Source organism: Manacus candei, unplaced genomic scaffold (assembly GCF_025592945.1).
Source record: "Manacus candei isolate 608988 ecotype Guabito, Panama unplaced genomic scaffold, ASM2559294v1 h1tg000050l, whole genome shotgun sequence".
NCBI classification, from domain to species: domain Eukaryota; kingdom Metazoa; phylum Chordata; class Aves; order Passeriformes; family Pipridae; genus Manacus; species Manacus candei.
Genome location: NW_026138098.1, coordinates 33,603,005 through 33,619,731, shown reverse-complemented (window position 1 = coordinate 33,619,731; position 16,727 = coordinate 33,603,005). Strand labels below are relative to the sequence as shown.

Genomic DNA, 16,727 nt, shown 5'->3' with positions numbered 1-16,727 from the left:
TTTGGCTATAGGTCTAAACACATGTATTCTTGGCAGAGGACTTGGCTGACCGTTGTCACCGAGCAGCGAGCGATCCCCTAGGGTGCCACCCGACGGAGAAGCCCCCCCGCCCCGTGCTGGGGAGCAGGCAGGGTGCGAGCGCGGGCTGCCGGCGGGGTTAAGCCGGGCCTTGGCGGGGCGGGCGGGCCCACCCGGCGGTGTGACGCGATCCGCAGGCGCCGCGCTGTGCCCGGGGGCCCGGCCGTGGCTCGGCTGAGCTCCGCCCTTGCGCCCTTGCGGCGGGGCTGGCGGGCGGCATCGAGCGCTGCGGAGCCGCCGCCGCCCGGGCCAGCCCATCCCGGCCCTGCCCTGCCCGGCCCGGCCCGGCCCAGCCCTGCACAGCCCAGCCCGGCCCAGCCCATGGCGTCCCCGGCGGCCGCGCTGCCCCCGGCCCGCCGCGACTTCTACTGGCTGCGCTCCTTCATCGCCGGAGGTGGGTGCCCGGGGGCCGCGGGCGGGCGCTCCGCTGCCGCCGTGCGGGTGGAACTGCTGCCGGGGTCGGCGCTGCCGACCGGGCACCTCGCTTGTCCCTTGCCCCCATGGACCAACGCGGGGCACTCGGCGCACGCCGGAGACTCGCACGTGTGTCAGAGCCCCGGGCAGTCGCCAGTTAAATGTTCCCAGAGCACAAACCCTCGTCGGGGCGCTCTGGGAGGGCGGGTTGTCCCTGTCCCCAAACCGTGGCTGCTGCTGTTGTGAAGATTAAGGTGATGTGAAGTGGCAAGGCAGCCTGGCAAACACAGCCCTGCATTAGTAACCTCTTACAGAAAAAGCCTATTTATTCTTACTCTAGGGTGTTATCCCAGCTGTGTGGTTTGCCGGAGTAGGAGGAGGTTGTGTATATTTAAAGTTTGTACATCACGCCGCAGTCGCTGTTGGATCTCGCTCTCTGAAGCAGTGCAGGGCACACGGCAGACACGTGCCCACCCCTTGGGAAGAGCAGCAAGGGCTGTTTTCTGCCCAAGGGAAGGAGGCAACAGGGCAGAGAACTCTTGAGTAACTTTCAGGAAAGTTCCTTTTGCAGTGACCTCAGCAGCTGAGAGACACAGTGGCTTGGGTTTTTGTAAACAGGAAAAGTAGCTTATACATTTCATTAAGGCATTAGGGGCTTTGTAACATCTGATGGAAGCTGTTTGCTTGTCATTGGGGCTTTTTCCAGTTCCTAACCGAGCTAAATACATTAGAAAAATCCCTTATTTAATTGCTGACCTAAAGAACTTTTTGCATCCTGTCACTTTTCTGTTTCCCCTCTTGGAAAGGTGTTGCAGGATGTTGTGCCAAAACAACTACTGCACCCCTGGATCGAGTAAAGATTTTGCTGCAAGCTCATAACCACCATTACAAACATCTAGGTAAGATGGCTGCTGCGGGTCTCCTGTGTGGGTTTGAATGCAATGGGTATGCTTTGGGTGTGTTGATTTATTCAGTGATGAGGCTGATAAAAAAAGGTGCTCATCAGACAGAAGGTTGTATCTGTCTGGTCAGGCTCTGTGCCATGTTTTGTTAGTGTTTGAAAAGGAAAACAAAGCCCTGTGTAAGTTGTGGTATTGGTCGATGTGTTAGAGATGGAGATGTCAGAATAATCCTCAGTAAGGCATGGAGGAGCTAGGCTGGATCTTCCCTTACAGAAACCAGCAGGAGATTGGTAATCACAGCTTCAAAGCTTGGATCATTTCTGTAAAAACTCTGCTGCAGTGGCTGCCAGTTGCCAGGGGCTGTGTTCAGATGACAAGGTCCCTGGACAGTGGTGTGGCTGGCAGGATCGAGGAGAGCAGCAGATTTGTGCTGCTGTGAGGTGCAGGGCGTCTGTGTTGCATCACGGTGAGAGAACAGACTCACATGTTCAGAACTGTTCTCTGAGGGCTGTAACAGTGCCCTCTTGTGCAGAGCATTTGAGGCATTTATGTCATATGCTACTGAATAGGTAATAACTTTTGCTCCAAAATTTAAGTGTTAGATTTGTCAAGGAAAAAAATATTTTGAGTTGGCTAATTTTACCTGTAATTAAACTTTGGAATTTTTAACTTAGACACTAAAAATACTGTTTTTTTAAAAGCAAATCTCGAAACAAAATTGAGTGGATATATATTCACTTCACTGTGGCAAAAAGGGATACACAAGTTATGTGGCGTTTTAGTAACTAACATGTAAGTATACACTCAAATCTGCAGTCTAAGAAGATTATTTCACCTAAGAAGGGTGAAATAATTGGTTTGACTGAGATCTTAAATACTAATTTTCTATTTGCTTTGTACTGTGCCATAATTGACAAATAGAATTTAATGTTCTTCCCTATTTAGAGTGTGATACCATGATGTTTATGTGAAATGTGTCTGACTTGAATGCATGTCCACGTTACATATTGGCAAAAGAGAGAATTATGTGGAAGAGGTACCTGTAAGTGTAGAGACACGGTGGATCAGTTCCTCAAAGTTCTCACTGCATGTTTTTATTGCCCTTGTTCTGTGGAATTTGTGCCACATGGGTCTGGGAGCACGTTCTGAGAAATAAGAACAGTAACTCATCATTGCAGCATAGAGAGAAGAAATTCTAGTCACAGCATAAGTGTGTTCAGAGGCATGTAACAAGCATGACATCTTAAAAATACATTTACTATAAAATAATACGTAATAATATATTAATATACAATAATGAATTCATATTCTTAGAACTCCAGAAACTAATTAGTACTTATTTTATTTAAATGTCAAGTGAAAGTTCGTCAGCTACTCTTTTTTTTTCCTGCCTGAAAGCAAGATCAATGTGTAAACCTTTTTCATGTTCAGCTCTTATATTATTTAGTAGTTGCATATGACTGAAAACTTTGTGGTTTTGAGCTTATTCCTATTAAAAAAAAATTAGGAAGTCAATTCGATAGCAATTGTGCCTAACTAATATTTATAGTGAAATTATAGGTTTTGCCCAAACTTTGTGTGATCTTGCATTATTTCTCAACTATTAAATGGGAATAGGACTGCTTCTTGTTGCAACTCTGGGACAAGAAGTGTAAGGTGTTTAGCTTGTAGGTAATTGTTTGCTTAATTTCCTCAATGATGGCATTTAGTCTGTAATTTAGCATGTACAATATCATATTGTTTTCCCATGGTTTTAGACTTTAAAGTATTTATCTCTATATTCTGAGTTGCCTGAGCTGCAGGTGAGCTGGTTTGATCCCCTCTGTTGCTGGAGGGGTCTGTGGGTGGGTAGTGGCACCTGCAGGGGGGCTGCTCACAGTCCAGGCAAGGCTTGGGGCCTGAGTGCATGAATTCAGAGGGAGTTCACTCAGTCTGGGAGGTGAGGAAGCTGATAAAACTTCACCTTCCACCTCTCCCTTGCGGCAGTGTTTGGGCAGTGAAAGTGGCTCTGGCTCTCCAGTCACACGAGCAGCACGATGCAGCCTTAGCTTTCTGTGCATGCTTTCTTACTGTCAGTAGTATTTGCTGATTTTTGTTCCCTCCTCCATGGTTAAATACCTCTTTCTGTATTGCTGGCAGGAGTGTTTTCCACGTTGTGTGCTGTCCCCAAAAAGGAAGGTTACCTTGGGCTGTACAAAGGCAACGGGGCAATGATGATTAGAATCTTTCCGTATGGCGCTATTCAGTTTATGGCCTTTGACCAATATAAAAAGGTAGTTGAATTTGGTTTGTTTTGCTTTTCTTTTTTTTTTTCTGCCCACAGTGAATACAAACTCATTGAGTGACTGATAGTAACACTGAAACTTTTGTGTGTTATTAATTAGCTGCATGTCTCTTCTGAGGTTGCTTAATTTTATCTGAATCTAATGCTTGAAAGTGTCAGGGCAACACTGAAACTTTTAAAAGATTCCCACTGATTTTTGTACCTTTTTATACCTTTGTATTATTGAGAATAATGCTTTTTTTTCTTAAAGAAAGCAAAAGGTAATCTAAAGCCTGCTGCTATTTATTGCTATAAGGTATCCCTTGGTGAATAAAGTAGGAGCAAAATGTAAAATGAAACCTCTTTATTTATATTTATATGTGAGATTGAAGCTGTGATTCCCTTCCCTAAAGAGCAAATTTCAGAAGACTGAGACAAAGAAGTAACTGTAATGGGTTTTGTAGGTTCTTTTTTTTGTGTTGTCACCATAAATGCTGTTGATCTGTGCATGTTTTATGTCGTGTGGAATAAAAGACTGCATGCTGTGCTCTAAAATGAGATGATTTATGAATCTGCAAATTTCAAGAAACCAGTTGGCATCATAGCAGTTCCGTTTACCTGTTAATTGACAGGAAATGTTCATGATGTTTTGCATGGATGTGTAAAAGAAAAAAAAATTCTTAAAGGAGGAAGATATGAAATGATCTTTGTAGCTGAAAGTGCTTCTGAAGTAGTCTCAGTTATTTGGTAAAAGGCTGGAAACTAATTTCTAATTTCCTTCTGGGCTGTAATGTAACTTAGGAAGTTCTTGCTCTGAGTTGTTTGTCCTATTTTTCTTTTCTTCTTCTTTTCTTTTGTTTTGATCCAGCTAAAAAATCTTTATAGGAGTGTTTCACATGGTGTGCATGGAAGAAAAATTGACTCTTCTCACTGTTCAACTTTGCTCAGTGTCCTTTGGTCTCTACAAGGATAGTTTTCAGTTTGCCTTGTTTGACACACATTAATGATAACTAAATAAACAATTAATTGAGTTCCTGAAGTGAACAGTACAAATACTTTCAACTCATTGTTTTGTTTTGCCTTGTTAGTAGAATTTTAGCATGTTCATGTTTCTAATAAGAAATTGGAAACAGCAGCAGTGTTCAAAAGATTCTTTTAGCAGTAATTAAGTGCTCTGGATTGAATTTGTAGTATTGTAAACTTCTTGGAAGCCTCCTACAGAGTTTGCATTAATGTGCTGATAAAGCTTGTGCTGTGTTTCCCTGCGTTTTCTCATATGAGACTATTGTAAATGTTCCATATTTTGTAGGTAATAAAGAAACAACTTGGGATTTCGGGGCATGTGCATCGGTTAATGGCTGGATCCATGGCAGGTATAGTTTTGTAGTTGGATTTCAGACATGCCTTTTGCTGAAAAGTTAATATTTATTTAGAGGCTGGTTCCATGTGTAGTCAGGTCAAACTGTTGGAAATTTGTATTAAGCAAAAATACTAGTAAATGGTTAATGGAACATGGTTGCCTAATTGCCACACATTTGTTGAAGAGTATTCTTTAAAATATATTTGTGCAAGCAGGTTTTTATAGTGTTTATTATGGCTTTTAAAAAGTGAAAACCTCAGTGTCACCAAGATGAAGTATAAAGCTGCAGGTTTTGGTGGAATTGGCTCATCACCCCTCTGCCATTTGTTGGAGGTTGAATATAAGCCCATAGAGACAGAGGGAACTGCAGTTCCTTTCGTGGGTGTGTTCTTTGGATTTGCCAGACATGTCTGTGCTTTTCCATGTCCAACACAGGATTGTCATGATGCTCTTTAGATCATGTGTGTGAACTTCAAAAACCCTGATTTATCAATTAGTGCAATAGCAGCAGAAAACCCCATGTGTGAGCTGCCAGTGTAGAGTATGATTATATATTTGTTTTCCTCTTACTAGTCTTTCAGCCAAAAGTAGCTAAGAAAAAACAGGGGAAGGTAAGTGATAGTGGAACTGATTTTTAATTGAAGTGATTCTTCATGTGCTTTTACTTTGTTAAATGGGCTTAATACTGCCTAGTGACAGTCTTTAAGTAGTTATGGGTATTCATCTTTAACTTCTTTTGTAATAAAAATACTGGGGTTTGTTAATACTACCTTTAGTTAAACTAGGAAGACCTCATGAAAGTATTCTGGTATTTGTAGTGTCAGAAGAAAAGGAAAGAGAATGAAATGGAATAATGAAAAGAGTCCTAAAAGCTAGCAAAACCCATTTGGCAAGATATGTATGTCCTAGAACTTTCCTGGCTTTCTGTCTGAAAGAAGTGGGGAAAAAAAACCCCATAGATTTTTTTTCCCTTTTTTCTCCCCCTGCCTTTAACTATGTTAGAGAACACTTTGCAATTTACTTTCCCCCCCAAAAAAAGCTTATTATTAGCTTTGTCAGAGACTAGGAACCTGATTTGTAAGGCATTATGCACACACTGAATAATCAGCTTAACTCTGTCACTGTTGGCCATGGTGGAATTCTTTGTGCAGATCAGTTAATAGCATCTGGCATTGTTTTAAGCATCTTACTGGTGCTTTGTGTGGTTAGAGTAACAGAAATAAATTAGCACACAGCCATGATCAAATGAAGTGCTTTGTGTGGTGTGTTTAAGTACAGGATACTCAGTAGTCTGGGTTTGAGAACGCCAGAACTGAGTAGGTGAGCTGGACTTTGGGAGGCAGTGAAAGGAACACAGCAGTCAAGTGTAGATATAGTGTCACATGGGAGTGTCTTACTATTTGTTTACTAGGTGGCATTAACTGCTGCTTGGGATATTCTTTAGTTAATAAGAGGGATGATTTCTTGATTATGCCAAGGAGCTATAGAGGAGGAAGGAGGCACTGAGAAGAGCAGAGAGCTTGAAATCTGGAACACAAGTTTTCTAGGTTTGCAAGCAAAAAAGTGAGTTAGAAGCAAGTGATAGCATTTCTTGCTTTAACTCCTGTGGCCTAGTTTCTTGCTGGCTCCAATAAAGGATATTTTTCTGTTTCCTGCAAGTTTAAATGACTAAAGGAGATGATGCACCCCAGTGTTGGTGCAGAGGGGCCTTCCCAGTTTCATGGAACACAGTATTAAGCAGTTGGGAACAGATAACCAGTGTTTCCCTCTCCTTTTTGTCCCCTCTCCACCCTCTAGCCAGACAGCTGTCTGCTTTCACTTCTCTGTGCCACTGCTGCTGAAATATTGCTTATGTCAGTGTTTCCAACGGGACTAGTGGTCAACAGACCTGAATGGGCTTCAAAGTGGTGGGAAACATCTGAGTATCTTCTGTAACTGATAAACAGGATCAAAAGCTTGTCCACGGGGAAAAACAAGGCAGTGAGGATGGGAGTAGTGGAGAGAGGAAAAAAGCAAAACCTATTGTAATGCATATATTCCAGGAGGCCAAGTTAAAGTTACTGTGGAGACTTTAACTCTGAATTTCCTGAGTCTTGTGTGATTCAAATTTCAGCTGTAACACCTCATTAACGGATAAATGGTATATAACTTCTTCTGAGGAAAGACAAAACTGGGCAAGAAGACAGAGAAATCCTCGAGGTTAGTGGGGTTCAGGAAACAAAATTATCAACTAACAACAAAGATGAACAAGGATAATCAAATGAAAAGTCACAGGATGACTTTACAAATCTAAGTATTCACAGGATGATTTTAAAATCTAAACATTCTTTTTTAGTTTTTTTATTAGAAAAATCTGAATTAAACCACAGAAATGTGTATTTCCACCCCTGCACTTGATTAACTTCAAAATAACTAAGTCAAAAAAGACTAGATGTTATCTGGAATAAACTTCCATTAAGCTAATACAGAAAGTATGTTTTTGTTTTTAGCTTTTTACTTTCAGTAAAAGTGATTGGAAAATAGTACTGATCTAGTAGGATAATGGGTGTCTCCATTTTAAATAGTGTGTAATTAACAGCTCCCTCTTTGAGTCAACATTTTAAAAGAATCTGTGTGGTCTGTTTCTTCAGGTGCAGTTGGTAGAGAAGCAGAATTATATATTGGAGATATAGAAATATTGGGATGTGTAAATTAGGCATTCTTAAATCTGTCTGATAAATATTCTTTGTCATCAGCTGTATGTGTAGTTCCTGAAGCCTTGTTTTGTTCAGAAGATGCTTCCTGGATAAATAAATTAATCTTTATAGCAGCTAAGGAGCATATCTTCTGCAGCTCAAGGCTGACTTGTGCTTACAGCTCACTTTTTGAGCTGTAAACCTCTGGCAGTGCTTAATTTGATCTGCAGAGCTGCTGATAAAGTACAAAGAGCGTGGTACAGAGATCATAAAAACTTGTGTGCTGAAGACATGTGCAGTACCTACTCTTTGTAAATGTATTTCACTTGTGTTTTTTCTTGCTTCAGATAGTTTTTTATTTTTATTTTTCAAAGAAAGAAAATGACTGAGAATGGAGGAATAGCAAGCAAATTAGGAGACAGAGCTAATCTCATTGTTAACTCCCAGAGTCTGGGAAGCAAATCAAGGCCAGTCTAATTCCTGTTGTGCTTCACTGTCACTGTCTTTAGTCTGTGTAACCCAGTATCTTGTCCCCAAGAGCGGTCAAAGGGGCTTGAGGGCAACATGGGAAGAGAAGAACGGTCTTTCCCTGGCTTCCTGGGCTTCTGAGTCAGCAGCTGCAGTGGAAAAGTCTACTCTTTGGAGGAAGTGGTTCACTGAGGGAGGGAGAGCTACGTTACCCTGTTATGGTTATTTCGGATCAGAGACTGGGAATTTCAGGATCCACCTCTTAATTGTTGAGATACTTCCAATTCTGTTGTGTTTAACCAACTGTGGGAGAGATTTTTGGCTCAACTATCATTAATTGGAGTAGACTTTGCTTTTGGGCAGGGAATCAGCCTGAAGATGCTGTGGTCTGACTTCTTGTAACTCCTACACTATAGGAAGCAGAGATGAGATCAGTAATTCTGTAGACTGACCACAATGACTTTGTGTCCCAAAGCTGGCTGCCATTCCTTCTGGAAAGGACAGTGACTCTCCTAAGCCCCAAAGGAAATCTTGATCCCTTGTATGTACAGTGCCTCTCCCAGTTGCTTCAAGAAAGCATACTTTTTGGCTGATGTTAGAAATCCCTTTTTTCAGATTCTATGGCTAGAGGATTTTAAAAAAAAACCCTAAAAATAAAAAGTTTCTATTTAAATCCCTACATGTGGTTTCTTTCAGTTGCATCTGATTTCTTTAAAATTGTACTATTTTTGGACTGTATTCATGAAGTAGTGCGTTCACCAAGCTCCTGGTTGGTCTGTTTGCTAGTCTTTGTTCAGACAAATTCCTGGAGAGATTGGAAAGAGAAGGGGGGAAAAGTTATCTGTTTTCTAAAGTAGGATGATTTTCCTGGAAACTCTTAAACTCTGTGAAAGGGTTTTCCCCCTCCCCTCCCCATTTTTACTTCTATTTAAAATGCTTGAATTCATCTGTTTTATGATATTTCTGGACATCTCAGGCAATCCATTAGGAAAAGGCTGTAGACTGAGGGATGGATTTAATGTAGGTCAGTGGAAACAGTCCTAAAGTTTCTTTAGTGTTTTGCAGCTTCCAACTTTTGAACCCTATGGGTGAGATAACATCAGAAATCAACTGCAGATGTCTGCTCTTTGTTCAGAGGAATTGTCCATAATGTCCAAAAGCGATGTTTTTGTCTTCTAAAATAAATTGTGGGATACTCCAGAAAGCCACAAACTTTGCCCTCAATTGACAGTTGACCAGTGTGAGATTTTTGGATAGCTCACTTAGGGTGGTTGTATTTTTTTTTTTCTCCCCATCTCATCCTGATACTTTCTGTCAGATCATTCAATGTACTAGAGTTGTGCTTTGTTGTGGTTTTTGTTTGATTGGTTTTTTTATTTTGTTTGTTTTGTTTTGGGGTTTGGTGTTATTTTTGGGGGGGGGAGGGGTTTCCTCCAAGCATAAAAATTAAGAAGAGCTTGTTTGCAAGAGTTTTGTTGTGTTTAGGTTTTGTTGTCGGTTTGTTTGTTTTTAATTCCTCCTGTTATGGTTTTCTCTTGACCTTTTGGAAAGTAAGGGGAAGTGATACACCTACAGAAGAGATATTAGTGAGAGACTATTACAACTTAAGAGGAAGTGACAATTTCCTGCCTGCATAAAAAGTGTGCTTCTGTAGGACCAATTTTTAAAAGTTATGTTTAGCTAGATCAGAGCAGTTGCTGGAAAACAGTATCAATTACAAAGGTTTTTGCTTTCTTTTTCTCCTTTTCCCAGTTTTGGGGTTTTTGTTTGGGTGGTTTTTGTTTTTTTTTTTTGGTGACTGTGGTGTACCAACAGAAAACGGCCTCTGTTTTCAGTTGACAGTTTTAACTATTCCCTCCAAAGAATTTGTCAGCCAGTGAGCGTTTGACCTCAAAAAGCAGCAGTTGGAAAGAATTCGTTATTCACGTAACTGCTAGAACTGATGTTTTCTCTACTGGAGTTGTGTTTCCAAAATTACTAGTTGGTCAGCATCTAAGCAGTTTTGAAACGGTCCCAAACTGGATGAATCCTAAGATTTGATTTTTTTTTTTTGGCATCTCAAGTCCAGAAATAGCTTTTCTGGTCAGTTTTAAACCAGAAGTGCTGGTGTAACATGAACTATTACAATGCAGTAGTGCAGCACAGTTAAGTACTCCTCATCAGTATGATCCTGGCTCTATTTTAAATGTCACTAGAATAGATGCAGTAAGTAGATACATGTATCTATATCCAGTAGTCACACCAAATTCCGACACAACCTTTTTGAAATAAAACATTTAAATTCGGTGGTTTGATTTTTTAAATTTATTTTTTTTTATTATTTAGGATTAGGTTTCATGGTTGCAATCCAGTAAAGCTGATGCATTTGATTAGCCTGACTCTTAGGAGCTATGGACATCAATAAGATTGCTCAGGAATACAATCAGGCCCATAAATCTTGGGAAAATCCAGGCCTAGGTGTGCTGCTTCAGTGAACACCAAACATAAATCCTTTGTGTGTTACTGAAGTTAGTGTTCCTGTTTGCTGATTATAAGTTACTTTAAGTGTTTCTTTAACAAAATATTTTGTATATGCTATTATATTCACTGCCACAAAAGGAAATTCTAATTTTCAAAATAATCCTAGAATCAGATAAGGTGTAGGTGAGTTTTGTTTGCTTGTTTTGTTTTTGTTTTCAATAAAGGTATTACAGCAGTGATTTGTACTTACCCTCTTGATATGGTTAGAGTTCGTCTGGCGTTCCAAGTCAAAGGGGAACACAGGTACATGGGAATTATCCATGCATTCAAGATGATTTACACAAAGGTATTTTTTCTTTTAATCTTCAGTCCTGTCAAAGCAAAATATGCTCTTTAAAGAATGTTGCATTGCATTGAAAATAGTGGCTTGGTGGCAAATTACATGACTTCATCGTGTGCAATTTGACTTTTTTAATGTAAAAAGTTATCTGGATGCTTCCCACTACCTAGGCTGCTAAGCTGGAGCTAAGGCTCATGGAAGTGGGAGGCCAAAAACAGCAGGGAAATTGCTTTTCAAGAACAAGTAGTAATGATCCCAAAAGATCTGGGGAGGAGGGCGGAGTATAATGCATAACTGTCTCCAGTTATGATGTTGGATGTAGATTCTCCTCCCTGGTTTTCACTTGTGCCTCTCCTGTAGAGCCAGGTCCCCTCGGTTTCTCAGGCACAAGGAGCAGACCCTGCCTTTAGCTCCCTGGTGGTGCCAGTCAGGTTCCTGCCACGGGAATCTGTATCAAGTTATGTAACTTGTTCAGATGTTTGCTGTATTTCTTGCCACCAATGTTCTTGTATTTTTCTTTCAAAGGAAGGTGGTTTTAGAGGGTTCTACAGAGGGCTGATGCCAACTGTTGTAGGAATGGCACCGTATGCGGGTAAGTTAAAACCAGGCCGTGGCCGTCCTCCAGCAGTTGTGTGCACTACTGAATTTACATGGTATATTTGCACACCTGGTTAATTAGCTGCTGCCCAAATCACCTTCAGCGATGCTCCTTAAAGAGCATCTTCGATACTAAAAGCCTTGCTTTTCTGAAATGTGCAGTTGAGAGGGAGAGTTACGAGTGGGTTCTCTTGTGCTTCCCCGTTTTCCCACAAGAAGGCGTGGAGCTGTTTCTCCCAGGCGGGTAGATGGGAGCGGAGCGCTCTGGAAGTGGAGCCTCAGAGCCTCAGTGTTGGCTCCATCTCCTGGCGGCTTCCCTGTAAATACTCACACGAGCTAAAGCAGCGGGGTGACGTGGAACAGAGGACCAGAACAGCCCAGCTAAACCAGATTTAAAAGATGTGACATGTTCTTCAGTTAAAAAGGTTTTAGGATTATTCTTGACAGCAATGCAGTAATTTAAAGCTCGCAGTCTAGCTTACTCGAAGCATTCTTTTAGCATTATGTACAAACACAAATTCCTTTGAACAGCAATTACTGTAGAAGTTCAAAATATCGTTTATCTATTTCCTTCTGCTTAAGAAAAAACTTCTAAAAGAACTGGAAAGTAGTTTCATTTTGTAAGAGCAGCTTTTTTGTTTATGATGATGATGCATCGACGAATAGTTTGCTTTTTTATGAAAGTACATAAAATTAAATTTCCTTTTAGGTTTTTCATTTTTTACCTTTGGTACCTTAAAGAGCATTGGACTTGCTCAAGCACCTAACTTGCTTGGACGGCCTTCATTAGATAACCCCGATGTCTTAGTTTTGAAAACACATGTAAATCTGCTGTGTGGTGGCATAGCTGGAGCAATAGCTCAGACGATATCGTAAGTTTGGGTACTGGGTTGGTTTTCCTCTGTTCATTCTAAAGAGACTTTTATCTGAGAATACAATTTGATCTAAGTCTAGTAAGGTTTTGAAATCAGCTTAATCAGACCCTGAAAGTCAATTATTTCCTATTGTTTCATTTACTAAATATCTGTTTAATCTTCAGGGTCTTTATGGATATATGCGATGAGTCAATTAAACAAATTCAGGCAAATCTCCTAAAATCCATTGGAATCTGGTTTGGTAACAATCTTGTTTCTTAGCTTGTTTGGTAAGCTAAGACATTTTGACCCTGAACATAATTTGCAGAATTTTATTATTCCAATTTACTTTCAAATCTATGTAACCTTTGAAGCCATAGGATTAAAAAAAAAAAGAAAGAAAAAACAAGTCTTAGATATTGTATTTGGCTTTTTTTTTTTACTTTTCTTGCTTTCTCCTTTCTCATGCTGTCCTTGTTGTATTTTAATTTTTCCATAGAATAAATTAATTTAATGGACTTATATGGCATCAATTTTTCACTAAGTCACTGCATTGCAAATATAATTTTTTATTAATCTTTAAACTTTTAATTTCATGTTCAATGCAGGTGTCTTCTCCCTCCAGCATTTTAAAGACTATTTTGTACTGTCATCTGATTTTCATGCATCTTCCTTACTAGTGCCAAATGGAATGTATTAAGAGCTCTGGTTTGCTGGTTTTGACTGTGTAGGGGAAGTCTCCCTTTCTGGAGAACTTTCAGCTGTGCTGAGAATGTGAGCTGGATTCCTGACTCACTGAAAAGGGAACTTGGAGGTTGCACGTGGACTTCTTTGTGTTTTTGTCTAAATATTCCAAGAGCCATCACCCATGTGTTTGAACTGCTGTTTAAATATCTTCCCTGCAGATATCCCCTGGATGTAACTCGGAGGAGAATGCAGTTGGGAGCGGTTCTCCCAGACTCTGAGAAGTGCCTGTGAGTATTTTCTTTTCATCCTCAGTAACTGAATTCTTGGATGTCTGAGCAAAGTTCAATTCTTAATTTTAAAGTTTAAAAATAAGAAAACAGGACAAAAAACCCCCACCCCCGGACTACTGAGTTGTTTTCTTCATTCTTTTAATGAGGAAGTTTCCACACAGACAAAAGCTGCCATTGTCAATGTGTGGTTAAAAAATACATGAAATCACAATGGCACCTTTGTTAGTAATACTGTGTTTGTATTAAACATGTTTTCTTTTTATTTTAATGAAACTTGTGAAATCTTTAATATCGGCAAGATCCCTAAAAGAGAGACCACATGCTTCTACTGAAATGAAATTGTTTCGAAGTGTAGAATCTGTTCCATGAGATAATCTTGCATGATACAGTTTTCTTTGACCTTTCTTGCACTTATGGTAGTGTCCCATGCCCCACGTGAAGTTGAGGTTCCTCCAGTAGAAGCGGAAGTACCATAGTAACCTTAACATTATAATAGTATTAAATCAGCTCTCATCTTGGAAAAACTTTCTGAATTTCAAATTGCCTTAACCAAATTCAATTCTGGGACAGTTTTCTCTTGCTTAGTTTCAATCTTGTGGAATTGTGTATGTCTGAATCCAGTGTGATGCAGTGTGAACCTCCTATGTGGAGAGTTGGACCTTACAAACAGCAGCCTGAGTGACCTTTCACAGACAAGCACCATGTTGCTTAACTGTGAACGTTGCTGTTCTGTTTTCCTTAGCAGCCTTTACTTTTTTTTTTTTCTTGGCTATTTTCCACTCCTGACACTTTAAAAATAAAAATGTTTTCATTGTTCTTGGGGGTTTACTTTCTGCATTTGTGGTTACCAGTTTTACAGACGTGAGGTTTCCCAGTTTAACAATATTATTGTGACCGTGGAGAGAGCTGTGCCTTGAAGAAGAGACACTTGTATATCTTTAGAGGATGAGAGGATAAAGCAAGTAGGAAGTCTCAAAGCTTTGGGGATATATGGAAGATGATTTCCAAGAGCACTGTCTTCAGTAGCTTGCAAATATCAAGCACCTTGGACATTTTTACTGTGCTTTGCATTTAATGTCTATTTGCTCGGTTTCAATACAAGTATGTGAGGAAAATTTCTCTTTGCATATACACTGCAATTTCTGCTTTTAACAAGGTCAAATATATACTTAAATTCTAGCTTTTTCTTTTTGAGAGGAAATACTAGGTCTTCATTGCAGCAGAAGCTACACAGATGCAGGATGTAGAGTACAGAGCTGAACGTGAATTTTACACGCAGAGCTTTAGAAGGATGGACAGTATGAGTGAGTGCTCTGAGAGGATGGAATACAAAGTTTGATGCAAGAAGAGGGTGCTACATGGAACACATGATGTTTCTGTTGCTCTGTATTACATTTGTAGAAGGAACTGATGCTTCTCAGCTCCTCCCTACCAGTTAGGCAACAGGACACATGTAGCCATTCTGTTGTAAAATGTCTTAATATGTCCTTTAGGGTAGGTCTTTTCAGCCTGACACTTGTTTAGCTGGGACTGCTCTGTTCTTTCTAATTCCCAGCCCTGGTGCCCAGATTTACTGCTGAAGCTCAGGCTGTCTTCTGAGTCCTGTGGTGACTGTAATGCTTTGCTATATGGAGTCCCATGGGTTTTTCTCCGTAGGTCTCGTAAGAACCAAGTAAAAATAGTGTCTTGTATTTAAAGAAAGTGATTTTGACTATGGAATATGTGTATCCAATAATGATTTGAGTTCTTTCTCCAGTACAATGGTGCAGACACTGAAGTATGTGTATCAACAACACGGAATACGAAGAGGACTGTACCGTGGCTTATCTCTAAACTACATTCGTTGTATTCCTTCCCAGGCCGTGGCTTTTACTACATATGAACTTATGAAACAATTCTTGCACCTCAACTGATTCTTTTCTTTAGAAGACTTTTCTGTAAAACTACACTACCAATCCTCAAATTATATTGATGGGTAAATTACTTGAAGTTTAAAAAAAGCTCTCTCTTACTGTGGACCTGCTGTTGTCTGATATCTTTATTTGCCAAAATGTGGTTGATTTCCTGGAGTCAAACCAGGTGACAGATCAAAATAAACATTAGGTAGCTCTAAACACTTTTTTTGCACTTGATCTTCTAGGCTTCATTAGATTAATGTTAAGAGTGACAGTTTGAAAATTACACCCACATTTTATCCAGGTCCCAAGCAGTTAGTTATTGAGCTTTATCACCATTCCAGGACTTATGTGCTGCTGGTTATGCTGCTTTTTAAGCTGGTAATTAGACATCTGTTGTTCTTTAAAAATTAAATGGAATAAACTGATTTGAACATAATGCAACCATTTTGGTATTCAGATACTTGCCAGGTGTGTAGAAGCTGAACTCAGCAGACCACAATTTCAGCCTCTTTTCCTTCTTTTCCTGAACAAATTTTCTGTATGCAAGAACAATGCATATGTCTTGAGACTGGTACATAGGAAAGTCTCTGCAACCATTTCAGTAAAAAACTACAAGATGTATTTAGCAGTGTTAGAAAATCTTGCAGTTTGGAAACCAGTTTCCTGGCATATGTTCTGTTCTAAAAAATGCTGTGCCTACGCAAGTAAAGGCAGGGGGGACTTTCAGAGTGATGAGTGCTAGAAGGGATCTCTGTAAGGCAGGTGAGAGGGGCCTGATCCTACAAGGCTTTTCTGTGTCTTTTCTGTGGAGCTGAATGTTCTTGGTTTGAAGGCCGAGCATGTCATGTACTTTGCAGGACTAGCTGGTGTAAACAGGTTTTTCCCTCCCTGGAGCCAGGGTGACAAACAGGACTTGCTGCATTGGCTTGTTTAGGCATATGGACCATATCCAACAGAAAGGACAATTAAGATTGTACTGGGGTCTGTAGGGGGGGTGTACTGTTTCTGAAGTATGGTATGCAATAGACTATGACATCTTTTCCTTCTCCTGCAATTCCTTTTGCAGAAGGAATTATTTTATACATGATCTGCAACTGGTACTCTTGATTCAGGAAACTGTAAAGCATTTACTTTATGTAAGTTATTTATTTATTGTAAATATTTTAGCAGTGTCTTTTAAGGATTGGCAATGGCTACATTAAGTGGTGGATGGTAAGATTGTTAAATTTATCAAAATTAAGCAAATCAAAACTGGAATTTGAGTTACATGTTCAATACCAACTTTTGTTGCTCAGTTTTTTCCCTTCAGTTTCTTAAAAGTATGTATTTCTTTGATATTTACAATGTAGCTATGGACAGAGAATGAGATGTATCTGAATTTATTTTATTAAAATTTTTGAATTAATGTCTTTGTGTGATTTGTATGTGTTGCAGCCAGAAG

General features: G+C 40.0%; 2 protein-coding genes across 9 annotated transcripts in view; one reads left to right on the top strand and one right to left on the bottom strand.

Moving 5' to 3' along the window:
* The window catches only part of TET1 (tet methylcytosine dioxygenase 1), a 96,203-nt gene that overhangs the window by 78,058 nt on the left and 1,418 nt on the right, over positions 1 to 16,727 (bottom strand). For 5 of the 6 annotated variants that reach the window (XR_007906743.1, XR_007906744.1, XR_007906745.1 and 2 more), the window contains exons 3-5: positions 10,871 to 10,991; positions 3,513 to 3,583; positions 2,435 to 2,539 (exon numbers count right to left, since the gene is read on the bottom strand). The gene's annotated coding sequence lies outside the window, so the exon portion shown is untranslated. The remainder of the gene's footprint in view (positions 1 to 2,434; positions 2,540 to 3,512; positions 3,584 to 10,870; positions 10,992 to 16,727) is intronic. The other variant, XM_051800237.1, reaches the window with a different exon arrangement.
* Positions 273 to 16,691, top strand: SLC25A16 (solute carrier family 25 member 16). 3 transcript variants are annotated; one of them, XR_007906752.1, is made up of 8 exons: positions 273 to 472; positions 1,299 to 1,391; positions 3,534 to 3,667; positions 4,967 to 5,030; positions 10,845 to 10,966; positions 11,486 to 11,552; positions 13,317 to 13,385; positions 15,145 to 15,210. XR_007906752.1 is itself a non-coding variant. In XM_051800345.1 (8 exons), the coding sequence occupies exons 1-8, from the start codon at positions 400 to 402 to the stop codon at positions 13,387 to 13,389; spliced, it is 789 nt and encodes a 262-aa protein (XP_051656305.1). In that variant the 5' UTR covers positions 274 to 399. The 3 variants fall into 3 exon arrangements, 2 of the variants coding, with proteins under 2 accessions (XP_051656305.1, XP_051656306.1); XM_051800345.1 differs by lacking the exon at positions 15,145 to 15,210 and adding an exon at positions 12,267 to 12,429 and having other exon boundaries at positions 274 to 472; positions 13,317 to 13,389; XM_051800346.1 differs by lacking the exons at positions 273 to 472; positions 3,534 to 3,667 and adding an exon at positions 12,267 to 12,429 and having other exon boundaries at positions 1,297 to 1,391; positions 15,145 to 16,691.

Excerpts from the sequence above, each read along its gene's own strand:
- SLC25A16 (XM_051800345.1), top strand. The coding sequence starts at position 400 with ATGGCGTCCCCGGCGGCCGCGCTGCCCCCGGCCCGCCGCGACTTCTAC. Across the intron at positions 10,967-11,485 it reads TCAAGATGATTTACACAAAG|GAAGGTGGTTTTAGAGGGTT; the intron begins GTATTTTTTCTT and ends TTTCTTTCAAAG. Across the intron at positions 12,430-13,316 it reads GCAATAGCTCAGACGATATC|ATATCCCCTGGATGTAACTC; the intron begins GTAAGTTTGGGT and ends TCTTCCCTGCAG.